The sequence below is a fragment of the Lithobates pipiens genome, unplaced genomic scaffold (genome assembly GCF_037356315.1).
Source record: "Lithobates pipiens isolate NorthernLeopardFrog02 unplaced genomic scaffold, aLitPip1_a1.2 Scaffold_16, whole genome shotgun sequence".
NCBI classification, from domain to species: Eukaryota; Metazoa; Chordata; class Amphibia; order Anura; family Ranidae; genus Lithobates; species Lithobates pipiens.
The window spans coordinates 166,670,945-166,684,523 of record NW_027507748.1 but is presented as its reverse complement, the minus strand read 5'-3'; the positions used below and the strand labels follow the sequence as shown (position 1 = coordinate 166,684,523).

Genomic DNA, 13,579 nt, shown 5'->3' with positions numbered 1-13,579 from the left:
AAGAAGCCAGAGCTTGTGCTGCTCAGGAATCTTTGAGCCAAAAAAATCTTTGAGCCAAAAAAAAGCTTAAAAAGTAGGAAAACACTTACGTGTGAGTGAATTTCTGTCATCTTGTCTGGGCGCCACTCCTTGTGCCGGCTGCTTTTGTGACTGGAGGGGAGGGCACCTTTCTGTATGGCCAGATGTTCCTGACCTTCTGTATTAGGCATCTAACACAATAATAAAACAAATTATAACACACCCGGAATATACAAAAAAAAAAAAAAAGCACCAGTGTCAATTGTAGACTTCCTATTGTAAATATATGAAGAGGCCATAGAAGGTTCTATTCAATCTCAGACAGCTATATTGAGTTTATAGAAGTTAAACTTCAAGAATAAACCCACTAAGTTTTATCTGGATCTATATGGGATATATTATACAAAGTTATCATTTTAGAAATTGTACAACCTTTTCTGTAAGGGCCAGTTCACACCAGATGCAGTTCCATGCAGTTCTGTTTTTTTCTTAACCAATAGTCAGTTCCGGTCAATTTCTGAACCAGAAACTGACCAGAAACAGACTGCATGGTGTGAACTAGCGCCATTGGAATACATGGAAAACACTGTGCACGCATTTTTAGTGCACCAAAAAAAGCGCATGGAACTGAACGGAACTGCATCCGGTTGTGAACTTGCCTTAAGAGAAAAATTAATAGACAATGTTGAATAATTTGAAGTATATGTAAACCCTAATAATGAAATTCTTGTATTTGCTATTTTGGTATAGATGTTGGTATAGAATAGGTGCAAAAAAAGTACCTAATCATGCCAGAAATGTTGTGCTCTCTACCCATGCTGTCATTTATGCTGTTAGAGTTGTTTCTAGCTTTCTATATGGACTACAGGACTGGTAAGAGGGTAAGGGGGAGGTGTTCTGTAGTCCTAACACAGTGTTCTGTAGTCCTAACCAAGAACAGAAAATTATCTACGGCCTTGTATAGAATACTGTAGAAGAATACATTTCAGTTGGTTTCTTTTTGTGATATCAACAGCTTCTAAATAACATTCTGCTCACAGAAACGTGTGTTCCATTATTAAGCTAAAATACAGTATGGTGTATACTTTGGCATTAAACATTACCATTTAATAATTCAGAGCAGTTATTAGATTTTTGCATTGCTCAGAATAACCCAAGCTGTCTCTTTTACATGTGTTTCCTAATTATCTGCATTTCTGGTAAACTTCACATTTTCATTTATTTAGCAGTGCTCTACAGGAAGAAAGCAAATGTCCTGGGCCACAGGCAAATTGGGAATATAAATTACAATCTTGACAATGATCACACTAGCCATCTGAAATGTAAAGTCCAGCTTCTGATAAAATCTTGCTTCAGTTTCAGACAGAGTAGGGAAGGATTAAAACATCCTTAAGGTTACGGCCATCTATACCAGCTAACATTTCAAAGAAGCTATTTTTTTTTTCTAACAGAATGTTTTTTATTGAAGAAAATTAACATTACATTACAAATCATAATACAGAGGAGAACATGACAAAGTAACATTATAAGCCCGTTGAAAGGGGTCAGCTTCTGTCTAAATGCACCAATGGCGATACAGACAGCAATGATAGCTGAGGTTCGGCTCCTCTACAGTCCACTGGTATTTCTCTAGTCCATTGTTATTTCTGTATGTGTCCCTATTAGAGAGATTTAACTTCTCTGTTGTCCCTGGTGACACCTGTCACTGAAATATGAAGTCAGGGAGACTCCCAATAGCCATGTGAAAGGGCTGAAAGTAAGAGGAAATCAGAATTGTAAAAGAAGACAAAATAAGGTCCGTTGACATGGACCATAGGGTGAGTACATGGTTTTAAAACAGGCTATAAGGGCGAGTTCAGAGGGTGGTGATAAATGGGGAGTACTCGGAATGGTCAGGGGTGGGTAGTGGGGTCCTCCAGGGTACTGTGCTGGGACCAATCCTATTTAATTTGTTCATAAACGACCTGGAGGATGGGGTAAATAGTTCAATCTCTGTATTTACGGACGACACTAAGCTAAGCAGGGCAATAACTTCTCCACAGGATGTGGAAACCTTGCAAAAGGATCTGAACAAATTAATGGGGTGGGCAACTACATGGCAAATGAGGTTCAATGTAGAAAAATGTAAAATAATGCATTCGGTTAGCAAAAATATGAATGCAATCTATTCACTGGAGGGAGAACCTCTGGGGGAATCAAGGATGGAACAGTACCTGGGGGTGCTAGTAGATGATAGGCTCAGCAATGGCATGCAATGCCAAGCTGCTGCTAACAAAGCAAACAGAATCTTGGCATGCATTAAAAAGGGGATCAACTCCAGAGATAAAATGATAATTCGTCTGCTCTACAAGACTCTGGTCCGACTGCACCTAGAGTATGCTGTCCACAGGATGCTGTCTGGGCACCAGTCTTCAAGAAGGATGTATTGGAAATTGAGCAAGTACAAAGAAGGGCAACAAAGCTAATAAAGGGTCTGGATGATATTAGTTATGAGGAAAGGTTGCGAGCACTGAACTTATTCTCTCTGAAGAAGATGAAGAAGAGACGCTTGAGAGGGGATATGATTTCAATATACAAATACCATACTGGGATAAAACTTTTTCGCAAAATAGCCTCGTGGCCACTCATTAAAATGAGAAGAAAAGAGGGTTTAACTTTAAACTACGTAGAAGGTTCTTTACTGTAAGAGTGGCAAGGATGTGGAATTCCCTTCCACAGGCAGTGGTCTCAGCGGGGGGGGGGGGGGGGCATCGATAGTTCAGATAAGCACCTGAAAGACCACAACATACAGGAATATACAATGTAATACTGACATATAATCACAAACATAGGTTGGACTTGATGGACTTGTGCCTTTTTTCAACCTCACTTACTATGTAACTATGTAAGATGAGGGGAAATATATCTCAGAGACAGCTGTGATTTTCCCTTCCTATGTGGAGATTTCCTTTTACTTCCTGTCATGTCTCTAGTGCAGGAACTACAGAAAAACCTACCCTAAGGGGATACAGACAATCAAATCTTACAGAGGTTATAACCCATTAAAACACTATAAAAGTAAAAAACATTTTGCCTTTAGTTCTAGCTGGCAATTTATAATAGAAATGTATTTTACTGTTTGCTATTAATTGCTGATAATGCATACAATGCGTGTGAATATTTCAAGGAAGCCAACAAATGACACTGACGCACTGGAAAAACAAATGCAGAAAAATTAATACAATTCATAAAGTCACAAGATTTGTTCCATACTTCCAAGCAGATTTTAAACCAACGGGTTCCCTTTTCCCAGAAATAAACACAGTGTATGCCATGCAGATCTCAACACCACCCATTTACATGCTGTTAGTTCCGAGCAGAAAAGAAAGTGGAAAGATAGAAAATTTCATTTTTTGGGGGAAAACAGTTGGCTTGAGCATGATGAAAATATGTTTTAATACTCGCTTTTAGTTTGGAAGTGCATGGGGCACAACAGGAAATTAATGTCTAATGTAAGAAAATGTCAAAATACAATAAAGATTTACAGTTCAACTCTACCTTTCTAGCAAGATCAACAGTTAAAAGTAGAACTGTGAGGGGCTCTATTTATCTTCAATATCTAGAAATAATAAAGTCTTACCTGTAAAAAAAAAAAAGCTCACCTTTCCTGCTGGCCACACCACTGAACTTCTCAGTCTTCTGCTGAAGTCTGCACTGGAACCAACACTTATGGGAGTGTACTTCTCTGTGGTTCCCCCATAGCTCTCAATCCTTCCCCTTGCTGACCTTCAAACATCATTAGGAAGGAACCAGTGACATCTACAGCAGACCATGGAGGCCAGCACTACCAAAAGTGTTGGTTTTATTGCAGACTTCAGGCAAAGACTAGTCAGCATTGAAGAGGAGTTTGGTGGCGTTGCAGCAGGCAATATGGCGTATGTCTTGGTAGAAATTGTTCTGTATGGTGATATGGTAACTTTAATAAGCAGTAAATAACCTTTAAAACAAGCCCAAACTCTCCTCTGTAGCTACCGACACTGTAAAGCAATGTTACTCAATGCTGCCAGCAGAAGCAGTAATGTCTTTAAAGTGTTTATAAGGTAATAGTTTAAAATAAAAAAAGAGGGTATGCTTACGTGCTTTGTGCAATGATAAAATATATAGCGGTCCCTTACCTCCTCTTCTGGAGTTTGACACCGGACATATCCACTCCTTCTTCCTCTGGGTGCCCCCTCAGCAAGCTGGGTGTGCCCCCCGAGCCGGGCTGTGTGCATCTGTAGACACACACAATGCGGCTCGGACATGTCCCCTCACAAAAATTTGAGAGTCAGCTTATGGCTCCTGCTGCTGCATATGTCCCCTGTGAGACCAGGCAGAGAGATCAGTGGTGCTGGAGTATGAGAGCATTCAGGTGTTTGGTGGGAAGGGTGGGAAAAAGTAGTGGGGATTTTTTTGCCTTAACACAGAGGGGGTTATTTACGAAAGGCAAATCCACTTTGCACTGAAAGTGCACTTGGAAGTGCAGTCCATGTAAATCTAAGGGGTAGATCTGAAATGAGTGGAAGCTCTGCTAATTTTATCATCCAATCATGTGCAAGCTAAAATGCTGTTTTTTTTTTTTCCTTGCATATCCCCCTCGGATCTACAGCGACTTTACTTTCAAGTGCACTTTCAGTGCAAAGTGGATTTGCCTTTAGTAAATAACCCCCAGAGAGCGCATTTAGGTAAAATGTTTGACTTCAGAACTTTAATCAATTGACTACTGGGGAAAACTTTTATCTTCTGCACTAATGTTAAAATCTGCATTACTGAACCCCCCCCCCCCCCCAAAAAAAAAGTAAATATATTTTCTGAAGAGAAGAGACCCTGGAGAATAAAATTGTGGTGGTTGAAATCTTTTATGTGGCACAATATTTGTACAGTTTTTATCAAATGCATATTTCCAGGGAAGAAATAAACTAAAATTAATTTTAGTGCAAACAAACACAATATTACACCCAAGTTTTTGGCAAAATATAAAAGATGGGGTTGTATCAAGTAAATAGATATCAAACTTGTCAAGTCTTAAAACTGCGTATGCCTGTAGAATCACAAAAAACAATGGAACCCAAAATTATAATTTTTTTTGTGATTCCACAGGCATACAAAGTTTTAAGACTTGACAAGTTTTATAGGTCATCAGTTTAGAGCAGGAGTCTCCAAACTTTCTAAACAGAAGGCCAGTTTACTATCCTTCAGACTTTAGGGGGCCACACTATGGCCAGTGGAAGCGGAAATTTTCCTGGCATCATTGGGAATAAACAATGTTTTATTAGGGGGAGGAATAGTGCCCTATCATTGGCATTATTGGGAGGAATAGTGCCTAATTGTTGGTGTCAGTTGGAGAAATGGTGCTCCGTTGTTGATGTCAGTTGGCAGAATAGTGTCTTGTATCAGTGTGAGGAATATTGCCTCAAAGACCGGATAATGGCAAGCATTTTAGAGACCACTGGTTTAGCGTAAACTGTGAACTATAGTCCTGAACTACTTCTCTCATTCCGATGTTCACCTCCCATGTGTAACGCAATTGATGTTTTCATACATGTGCTTGTCCTACACTTTGCTTTTTACTTATTTATCTTTGTTTTATGTATTTTTTTTTACACTTTTTATTTCTTTTTACTTGTTAGACCCCCCTTCCCCTTCCCTTTAATGAAGATATTCAAACACAGATCACGTTTGAAAAGCTGTATCCTTGACTACACTAGCCGAGGAAAGACAGCTATGACCCTGGAAGTGATGTAATTCATGTTACTTCCAGAGTCATTAGTTGCAGGATTGATCGAGGAACAGATGTTCCCACTTGTTTACTATGCTGTTCATAAATGTACCTTGTTAGACAAGTGCCTAAAGTTGGGCCCCAGTAATCTGCTCTCTCCCTTTTTTCCTGTGCACTGCTCTGTGTGAACATTAGAGATTTAGAAGGCTGGTGAGCTCTCAACTTGTTGCTGGCAGAAAAGAGCAAAATGAATACAGCCAATAAAATCAATCTGAATGTATTTTCTCGTGTACTCTACTGTGCCTATAGCTAAAGAGGTCAGAGGGCTTGCTTTAAGATTGTTCCATAGCCCAGCCACAATTTTACTTTAGGCTAGGACAGTGATACTCAACTTCGTAAACAAAATTATCAATATAATTTCCTTATGCCCACACAAGCTTTCAAAGTCACCTTTGTGCCCAGTAGATCATAATTTGAATTAATTTGTTGTCAAAGAATAACCATAAACTCTTGAAATGCTTGAACACTGCATAGACCAGTGTTTCTCAACTCCAGTCCTCAGGGCACCCCAACAGGTTATGTTTTCAGGCTTTCCATTATTTTGCACGGGTGATTTGATTAGTCTCACTGTTCAAGTAATTGCCACAGCTGTTTCATCTGAAGAAAATCTTGAAAACATGACCTGTTGGGGCACCTTGAGGTCTGGAGGTGAAAAACACTGGCATAGAAAACTGCACAAAAGTGTGTCTACAGTTCAGCCACAGCAAAAAAATAATTATAAACTGGACCCAACTGACAGTTCAAATCCTGCACAGACACAATGGATGTAGAAACTAAATAAATACCATTTTCCAGGTTCATTTTCCAACTGACCTGCAGATTTGTTAGAAAGGAAGAGTTCTTTTTAAAGTGGAACTAAACCCACCAATTTAATGGTCTTCCAAAAGAAAGCTCAAGTAAGAAATGTTCAATAATTTTGACTAAATCCTTAATCAAACATACAAATGCTGTTTTTTGTAGTGTTTTCATTTACATTCTGCCTACTTTACCATGTGCAGTGTATGCTACACAAGGCATGCTTCTGGCAACAACTGTCTCAGTTGCCAGTGTTCTTATGTCAGCTCACTCAAATGGCTGGTGTCCTAGCTGGTCACATGTGCTGCACCACTGTAACTGCAGATTTAAATAGAGGACAAGATGGCACCCTCCTCAGTGAATAGGAGGATACAAGAATTTTGTTTCCCTTTAAGTCTGCCAATCTTGCTATTACAGGTGAATAATTAATTTTGTCTCTTGCATCAGTTCGATTAGTAAAATTAGGTAATGTACTTATTTATATATTTACTGCGCCTTTTTTTTAGGGAATAGTAGTGTGGAGTCTAAGCATGCATTCAATTCAAAATGAAAATGTGAAACAAGTATACATGATGCAATACAAAATAAAGTAGAAAACAATTGCCCTTACTTAAAACAACCCTGGTGCTTAGTTAATAGCATGTAATAAAGCAGGGTCTCCAAAAGAAGAGGCTTTATGCTTCCCTGTCCATCTGTCCAATGGATCTTCATCCCCTTGTAGTAGATTCACTCTCTCCACATTGAACACACTTCTGGGTGTGCCAGATGCCCCATCCGCCATGTGCTTTGTGGCTTCTTCCATTGATCCCTATAACACTAGAGGACACAATAATGATGTAGGGGTCAGCAGAAGGAACCATTGTGCCTGGTGGGGAAGACAGAAATCCGACACTCCTGGAAATGTCCAAAGTGGAAATTTCTTAGGCGGCCAAAACGGATGAACAAAATGAAGATCAGAGGAACATGGCTGGGAAACATGGTGGGACAGGTTAATATAAAGTGTCTTCTTTTACAAGTCCTCCTTTGTTTCATATTTTTAGGGTTGCTTTAATATGGTAGTGCAAAGTGTGCTATGTAAAGTGCAGTAACTCTTGGCAACCAATTTAAAAACTGCATTCAACGTTTGGCCCCAAAAAATCGCACCCACCATGTCTACAGAGTGATTGGCTTAGCATGCTCTCTCAGCCTGACGCTTGTGTTTGAACTGCTTGTGCAGTGCCCCTTAAACTACGAGGTCCTAAAAGCAATTAGCTCATTTTCTCAGCAAAGGGCTTTTGCCGCTCAGGATAATGTGTCAAATTGTCTGCCAAATTTAAAATGCTCGTAGCTTTTTCAAGTTGCTTTTTCATCTCTGAGTGACAAGGGACAGAAAAGATGAATTGCTCCCAATTTGCAACTGTTTTTAAGAGCTAACTTTTCTGCTACAGGTGTTTTGTAGCTCATGTGTCGCCCCTGACAGAATACTTGAGAACTGTGAGTCTGAAACGTTTGGTCTATCTGCAGCAACAACTCCATTAATGTGTGCAATAGTGTGCCATTAATCTGACATCATAAATGATGTCATATGGGACCATTCACTACCATGACCTTTATGTCTACAACCCTATTAGATGATAGGAGGTTTAGCACATACCAAATCTAATAAATAGTTATCAAATACATTACTTGTAAAGTACTTGAGATACCATAACACAAGCCAAGAGGTACTCAGTAAACATAGTTTTTATATTAAAGGGTACATACTTTTAATGAGCTGAGACACTGCTTTAGATAAAGGAATTTGATGCTTGGGAAGTCTGACAGCATCTGCTAATGTTTGACAGAAATTTTAAAACAAAAACTTTGTAAACAGCCCTTGAGCGTAAACGAGAGAATGGATTGATGTCAGCAGCGCCAGACAACAATTAGGATATCTACCGGCACATCAGCAGACAACCTAGAGGATCAATCCTAGAAGTTATGAGGATAACGGGATTTACTAAGGTTAATTTTTTTCTGCCAAACGCCTATGCTTCTTGTGAGTTAAAAGTAATGTAGGGCCTGTTTGCGGAGCACATACATGCTTAGTGGCACAAAAACATGAATTGCTATGGTTGCCGTGATTTACTGCACTCTTAAGATCTTCATTGCTTTTTATGCAGTTTTATTAGATAGCCCAAGCAGAACAATATGATGCTTGATGAATGCATAAGCACATCACCCTAGCTATCATAAGGGTGTGAGTGTGCGGTAGCAAAATCTCCCTCAAGTGTTTGGTGGCAATGATGCAATACAGGGCTGCCAAATGTAGCCAAGCGAAAAAAAAGAGATGGCAAGGATCAGAGCTTTTCATTCATTAGTGTTACTGCTCCATCTGGCATAGGAAAAGTTCTGTGAAATAATGGCAAGAATGGGTTACTGGGAAAAGAACGAAAGTCCCTCGACAGCCCATATCCATGCTGTTTCATGTGATGGGAGAGGTATTAATGTTTTATTGCCAGCTTATTTAAAGAAAAAAATACCATTGGCAGATTGACTACAGGCAGCTTTTTCAAAGAAGAACTACTCTTTAAATTGTTCTTTGAACTAAAAAGTGGGAAGAGGCTTTTCTTGATGCTCGGTTTCTCAGACTCTGTGGATTCTGTCTGCAATATATAATATACAAATAAACTAATGGCATAGATAAAGCATTTGTATTGAAACCTTGTAATAATCAGCAAATTATGACCTCTATTGCATGCTTACTATTATGAATTAAAAACACATTCCATCACAGTGAATATCTAAGCAGTAAGATAATTCAGTTCAGTACCACATGGCCAGAATGGAAGGAAAAATATTACTGGTTTCATGGGGCAACACAGGCAATTCATCAAATCTGGAAAAGCCAGAATCTCAAGGTCATGGCAACCAATAAGCTTCTAGCTTTCATTTTTTAAAGCTTAAGGCTACTGCTGCTGCTGTTTTTGACCGGCGTGAGTGGCTAGTGTGTCCAACAGTAATCACCAGCTGTGCAAATAGCAATGAATAGCTGCAGCCGCTTATAGCCCACCATGAAAGTGTATGGGTTCAACCTCCGCAGGTAGCTGCTCACACCTGTCAAAAACAGTAGATTCCTGGTGCGGCCATTGGCACAGCCTTTCTGCCAGTTTTTTTCCTTCTGATACAGGAGGCTGGCTCAGGTTAAAAGTGTGCTATAAGGAGGAGGAAACATTACATGTTACAGAACTTCTTGAAGGAGGAGACTTTGGAGAATGCATTAAAAATAGTTTCACTCCATGAAATTCACATAATTTAAAAATATTCAATCAAAATACTCATTCTCAGTTTTATTTTAAAACGTTTTATTCGTTTTACAGACTGTAGAGAAAAGTACTGTCTAAATATGTTTATCTTGTTATATTACAAAATTTGTATACTTCAAATGTATTGAATTATTTTTTTCTTTAATAAAAATATTTGAAAAGAAAAATAGTTTCACAGGAGACTTATTCCTGAGTGAGCAAATGTTCCATTTAGCAATTAATATACAGTATTACAATATACAGGCCATTAGATTTACCTGTTATCATGGAATGTATCCACTCAAACAGGCTTTTATTTCAGTTAGGATAAGACAGGTATATCCAATATGCTAATGTATGCACCCTAAGCCCTTGTACACATGGTCGGACATTCCGACGGAAAATGTCCGATTGGACCGTGTTGTCGGATAATCCGACTGTGTGTGGGCTCCATCGGACTGTTTCCGTCGGAATATCCGACGGACAAAGTTTTAGAGCTGGGCTATAAAACTTTCCGACAACATGATCCGATCGGACTTTGTCCGATTGTGTGTAGAGAATTCCGATCGGACAAAGTGCCACGCATGCTCAGATCAAATTCCTAGACCAAAGATATTGGCTACTAGCCTGAATGTAGTCCCGTTTTAACAAAATAACGTCACCACGTTCTGAACGATCGGATTTTCCGACAACTTTGTCCGACCGTGTGTATGCAACACAAGTTTCGGACAAAATCCGTCGGACAAAATCCAATGGATTTTGTTGTCGGAATGTCAGACTGTGTGTACAAGGGCTTACAGTACATAAGCTGTGGTTTTTGTCTACTGTATATCACTACCTACTGAAGTTATTACTGTTTCAAAAAGTGTTAAGGTAACAAGATGTGTTAAAATTTAACTGGACCAATCTGGTAGCTTTCTGCCCAAAGACAATTTAGAATAGGGTCAATTAGTCAGAAGGCTATAAACCTACCATTATATGTAATCTGTGTGAGCAAACCCATGCAAATCGGTGGAGAACACAAATGCCTACAGCCAGAAAACTAAATGGCACTGCTCCAAAAGCCCATCTGACTCTCTCGTGCAGCTCAAGTTACTGGTTCTGGCTGAATAGTTCATTCTTGCTCCAAATCTCAAAAAAACAAAACAAAAAAACACTACCACCAGACACTGATCTCGGCTCAGTAATCCTCTCCATTTTGGGTAACGTTCCCAACTTGGGTCCATGGTTATGATGTGTTTCACCCTGTATAGGGCTTAGTTATAATGATACTTGGATACAGGCAGGGGCTGGGATATTTGAACACCAGTTATTATGGGTCAGAGCTGCATCTGATTGTTAAAAGAACTGCTGATACTATCTAGTTATATCAGCTTGTGATCCTCTTTAAGCAATATTACACCTAGTCCAAAAATCTTACATTTTTACAGCAACTTTCATTAATGCAACACACCCAGATTAATATATCCAAGGGTTCTTGTCAGGGCTGGGCTCAGCCCTTCCTTCTCTGAGCTGGCTGCTCAGCTGTCAGCTAATTGACAGCTCCCATCTCTCTCCACAGTTACTCAGCTGTTGTTTATCCTGCTTGTCAGACCTGCCTACTTAAGCTGTCCAGTTCAGAGGAGCTCTGCCTTTGCCTTGATCAACATCACAAGAAACATCTCCTACGTTCCTGTTTAACCACTTCCCGACCGCCGCACGACGATGTACGTTGACAGAATGGCACGGGCAGGCATAAGGGCTTACATGTACGTCCTTGCCTTCCCGCGATCGGGCCCCCGCCCGGTGCCTGCGGCGGTCGGTATTCGTTCGCGAGCGATCCGGGATGAGGGGGCGGCCATTCATTCATGACGAATAGAAATCCTTCGTCACATCACTTCCTCTCCTGTAATGTAAACACAGGGGAGGAAGTGATGTAATCTCTCCTCCGTGTCGGTATTTTTCGTTCCGACACCGAGGAGAGAGGATCGGTGAGTTGCACCAACACGACACTACACAGTAGAACATGCCAGGCACACTCACACCCCCCCGATCACCCCCCCAATTACCCCTGCCCCCCAGTCACAGTGACACCAATGTCATTTTTTTTTTTTTTGCATTGGTGTCATTTGTGACTGTAATAACTGTTAGGGCAGTTAGGGTTAGCCCCCTTTAGTTCTAATGTACCCCCCTAACCCCCCCAATAAAGGTTTAACCCTGTGATCACCCCCCGTCGCCAGTGTCACTAAGGCTGGGTTCACATTGCAGCGGTTTATGAGAACGAATGTGATTCGCACCGCACTGCAGTGCAAATCACATCCGATCTCTGTGCGATTCGAGTTCAGCCATACAGATAGTATGGCTGAATTCGCATCGCACCCGCCGCACCCGCCGCAAATTCGCACGGGACCCTTTTTTTGGCCTGCAGCAGAATCGGATCGCATGGGTGTTCACAGCATGCGATCCGAGTTTGCAGATACAACTTTGTGAAAAAAAAAAAAAAGTTTGTAATTTTGGGGTGTCATTTCACATATGCCCATAGCATGTGTGAGCAATATATCATTTAGTGACAACTTTGTGAAAAAAAAAAAAAAAAAAAATTAAAGTTTGTAATTTTCCCGCAACTTGTGGCAAAATATAAAATATTCCATGGACTCAAAATGCCTCTCAGCAAATAGCTTGGGGTGTCTACTTTCTAAAATGGGGTCATTTGTGGGGGTTTTGTGCCATCTTGGCATTTTATGGCCTTCAAAACTGTAATAGGTAGTGAGAAGTGAAATCAAAAATTTACGCCCTTAGAAAGCCTGAAGGCGGTGCTTGGTTTTCGGGCCCCGTACGCGGCTAGGCTCCCAAAAAGTCCCACATATGTGGTATCCCCGTACTCAGGAGAAGCAGCAGAATTTATTTTGGGGTATCATTTCACATATGCCCATAGCATGTGTGAGCAATATATCATTTAGTGACAACTTTGTGTAAAAAAAAAAAAAATAAAATTTTTTTTTGTCATTATTCAATCGCTTGAGGCAAAAAAAATAAAATATTCAATGGGCTCAACATGCCACTTATCAATTTCCTTAGGGGGTCTACTTTCCAAAATGGGGTCATTTGGGGGGGTTTTGTACTGCCCTGCCATTTTAGCACCCCAAGAAATGAGATAGGCAGTCGTAAACTAAAAGCTGCGTAAATTCCAGAAAACGTACCTTAGTTTGTAGATGTGACAACTTTTGCGCAAACCAATAAATATACAATTATTGACTTTTTTTTTACCAAAGACATGTGGCTGAATACATTTTGGCCTAAATGTATGACTAAAATTGAATTTATTGGATTTTTCTAATAACAAAAAGTAGAAAATATCATTTTTTTTCAAAATTTGCGGTCTTTTTACGTTTATATCGCAAAAAATAAAAATCGCAGAGGCAATCAAATACCATCAAAAGAAAGCTCTGTTTGTGGGAAGAAAAGGACGCAAATTTTGTTTGGGCACAACATTGCATGACCGCGCAATTACCAGTTAAAGCAGCGCAGTGCCAAATTGTAAAAAGACCTCTGGTCATTTACCAGCAAAATGGTCCGGTCTGAAAGTGGTTAAAGAATGGCTTTGTTGACATCCCTTCTGGCTCCGGATCCTGCTGGCTGTTCCGCTACTTTGATCCCTGATTTCTGGCCTGGCTGACTATCCATTCCGGTTACTGAACTTTGGCTACGTTTTGACTATGTTTGTTCT

The 13,579-nt window shown here is 40.0% G+C and overlaps 1 protein-coding gene across 6 annotated transcripts in view; it reads right to left on the bottom strand.

The window, feature by feature from the left end:
* CDKL5 (cyclin dependent kinase like 5) overlaps nt 1-13,579 on the bottom strand; it is a 532,110-nt gene that overhangs the window by 8,778 nt on the left and 509,753 nt on the right. For 5 of the 6 annotated variants that reach the window (XM_077480758.1, XM_077480757.1, XM_077480761.1 and 2 more), the window contains 2 exons: nt 9,112-9,234; nt 90-209 (listed from right to left, as the gene is read on the bottom strand). In XM_077480758.1, the coding sequence (XP_077336884.1) occupies nt 90-209; nt 9,112-9,234 (243 nt within the window). The remainder of the gene's footprint in view (nt 1-89; nt 210-9,111; nt 9,235-13,579) is intronic. The other variant, XM_077480763.1, reaches the window with a different exon arrangement.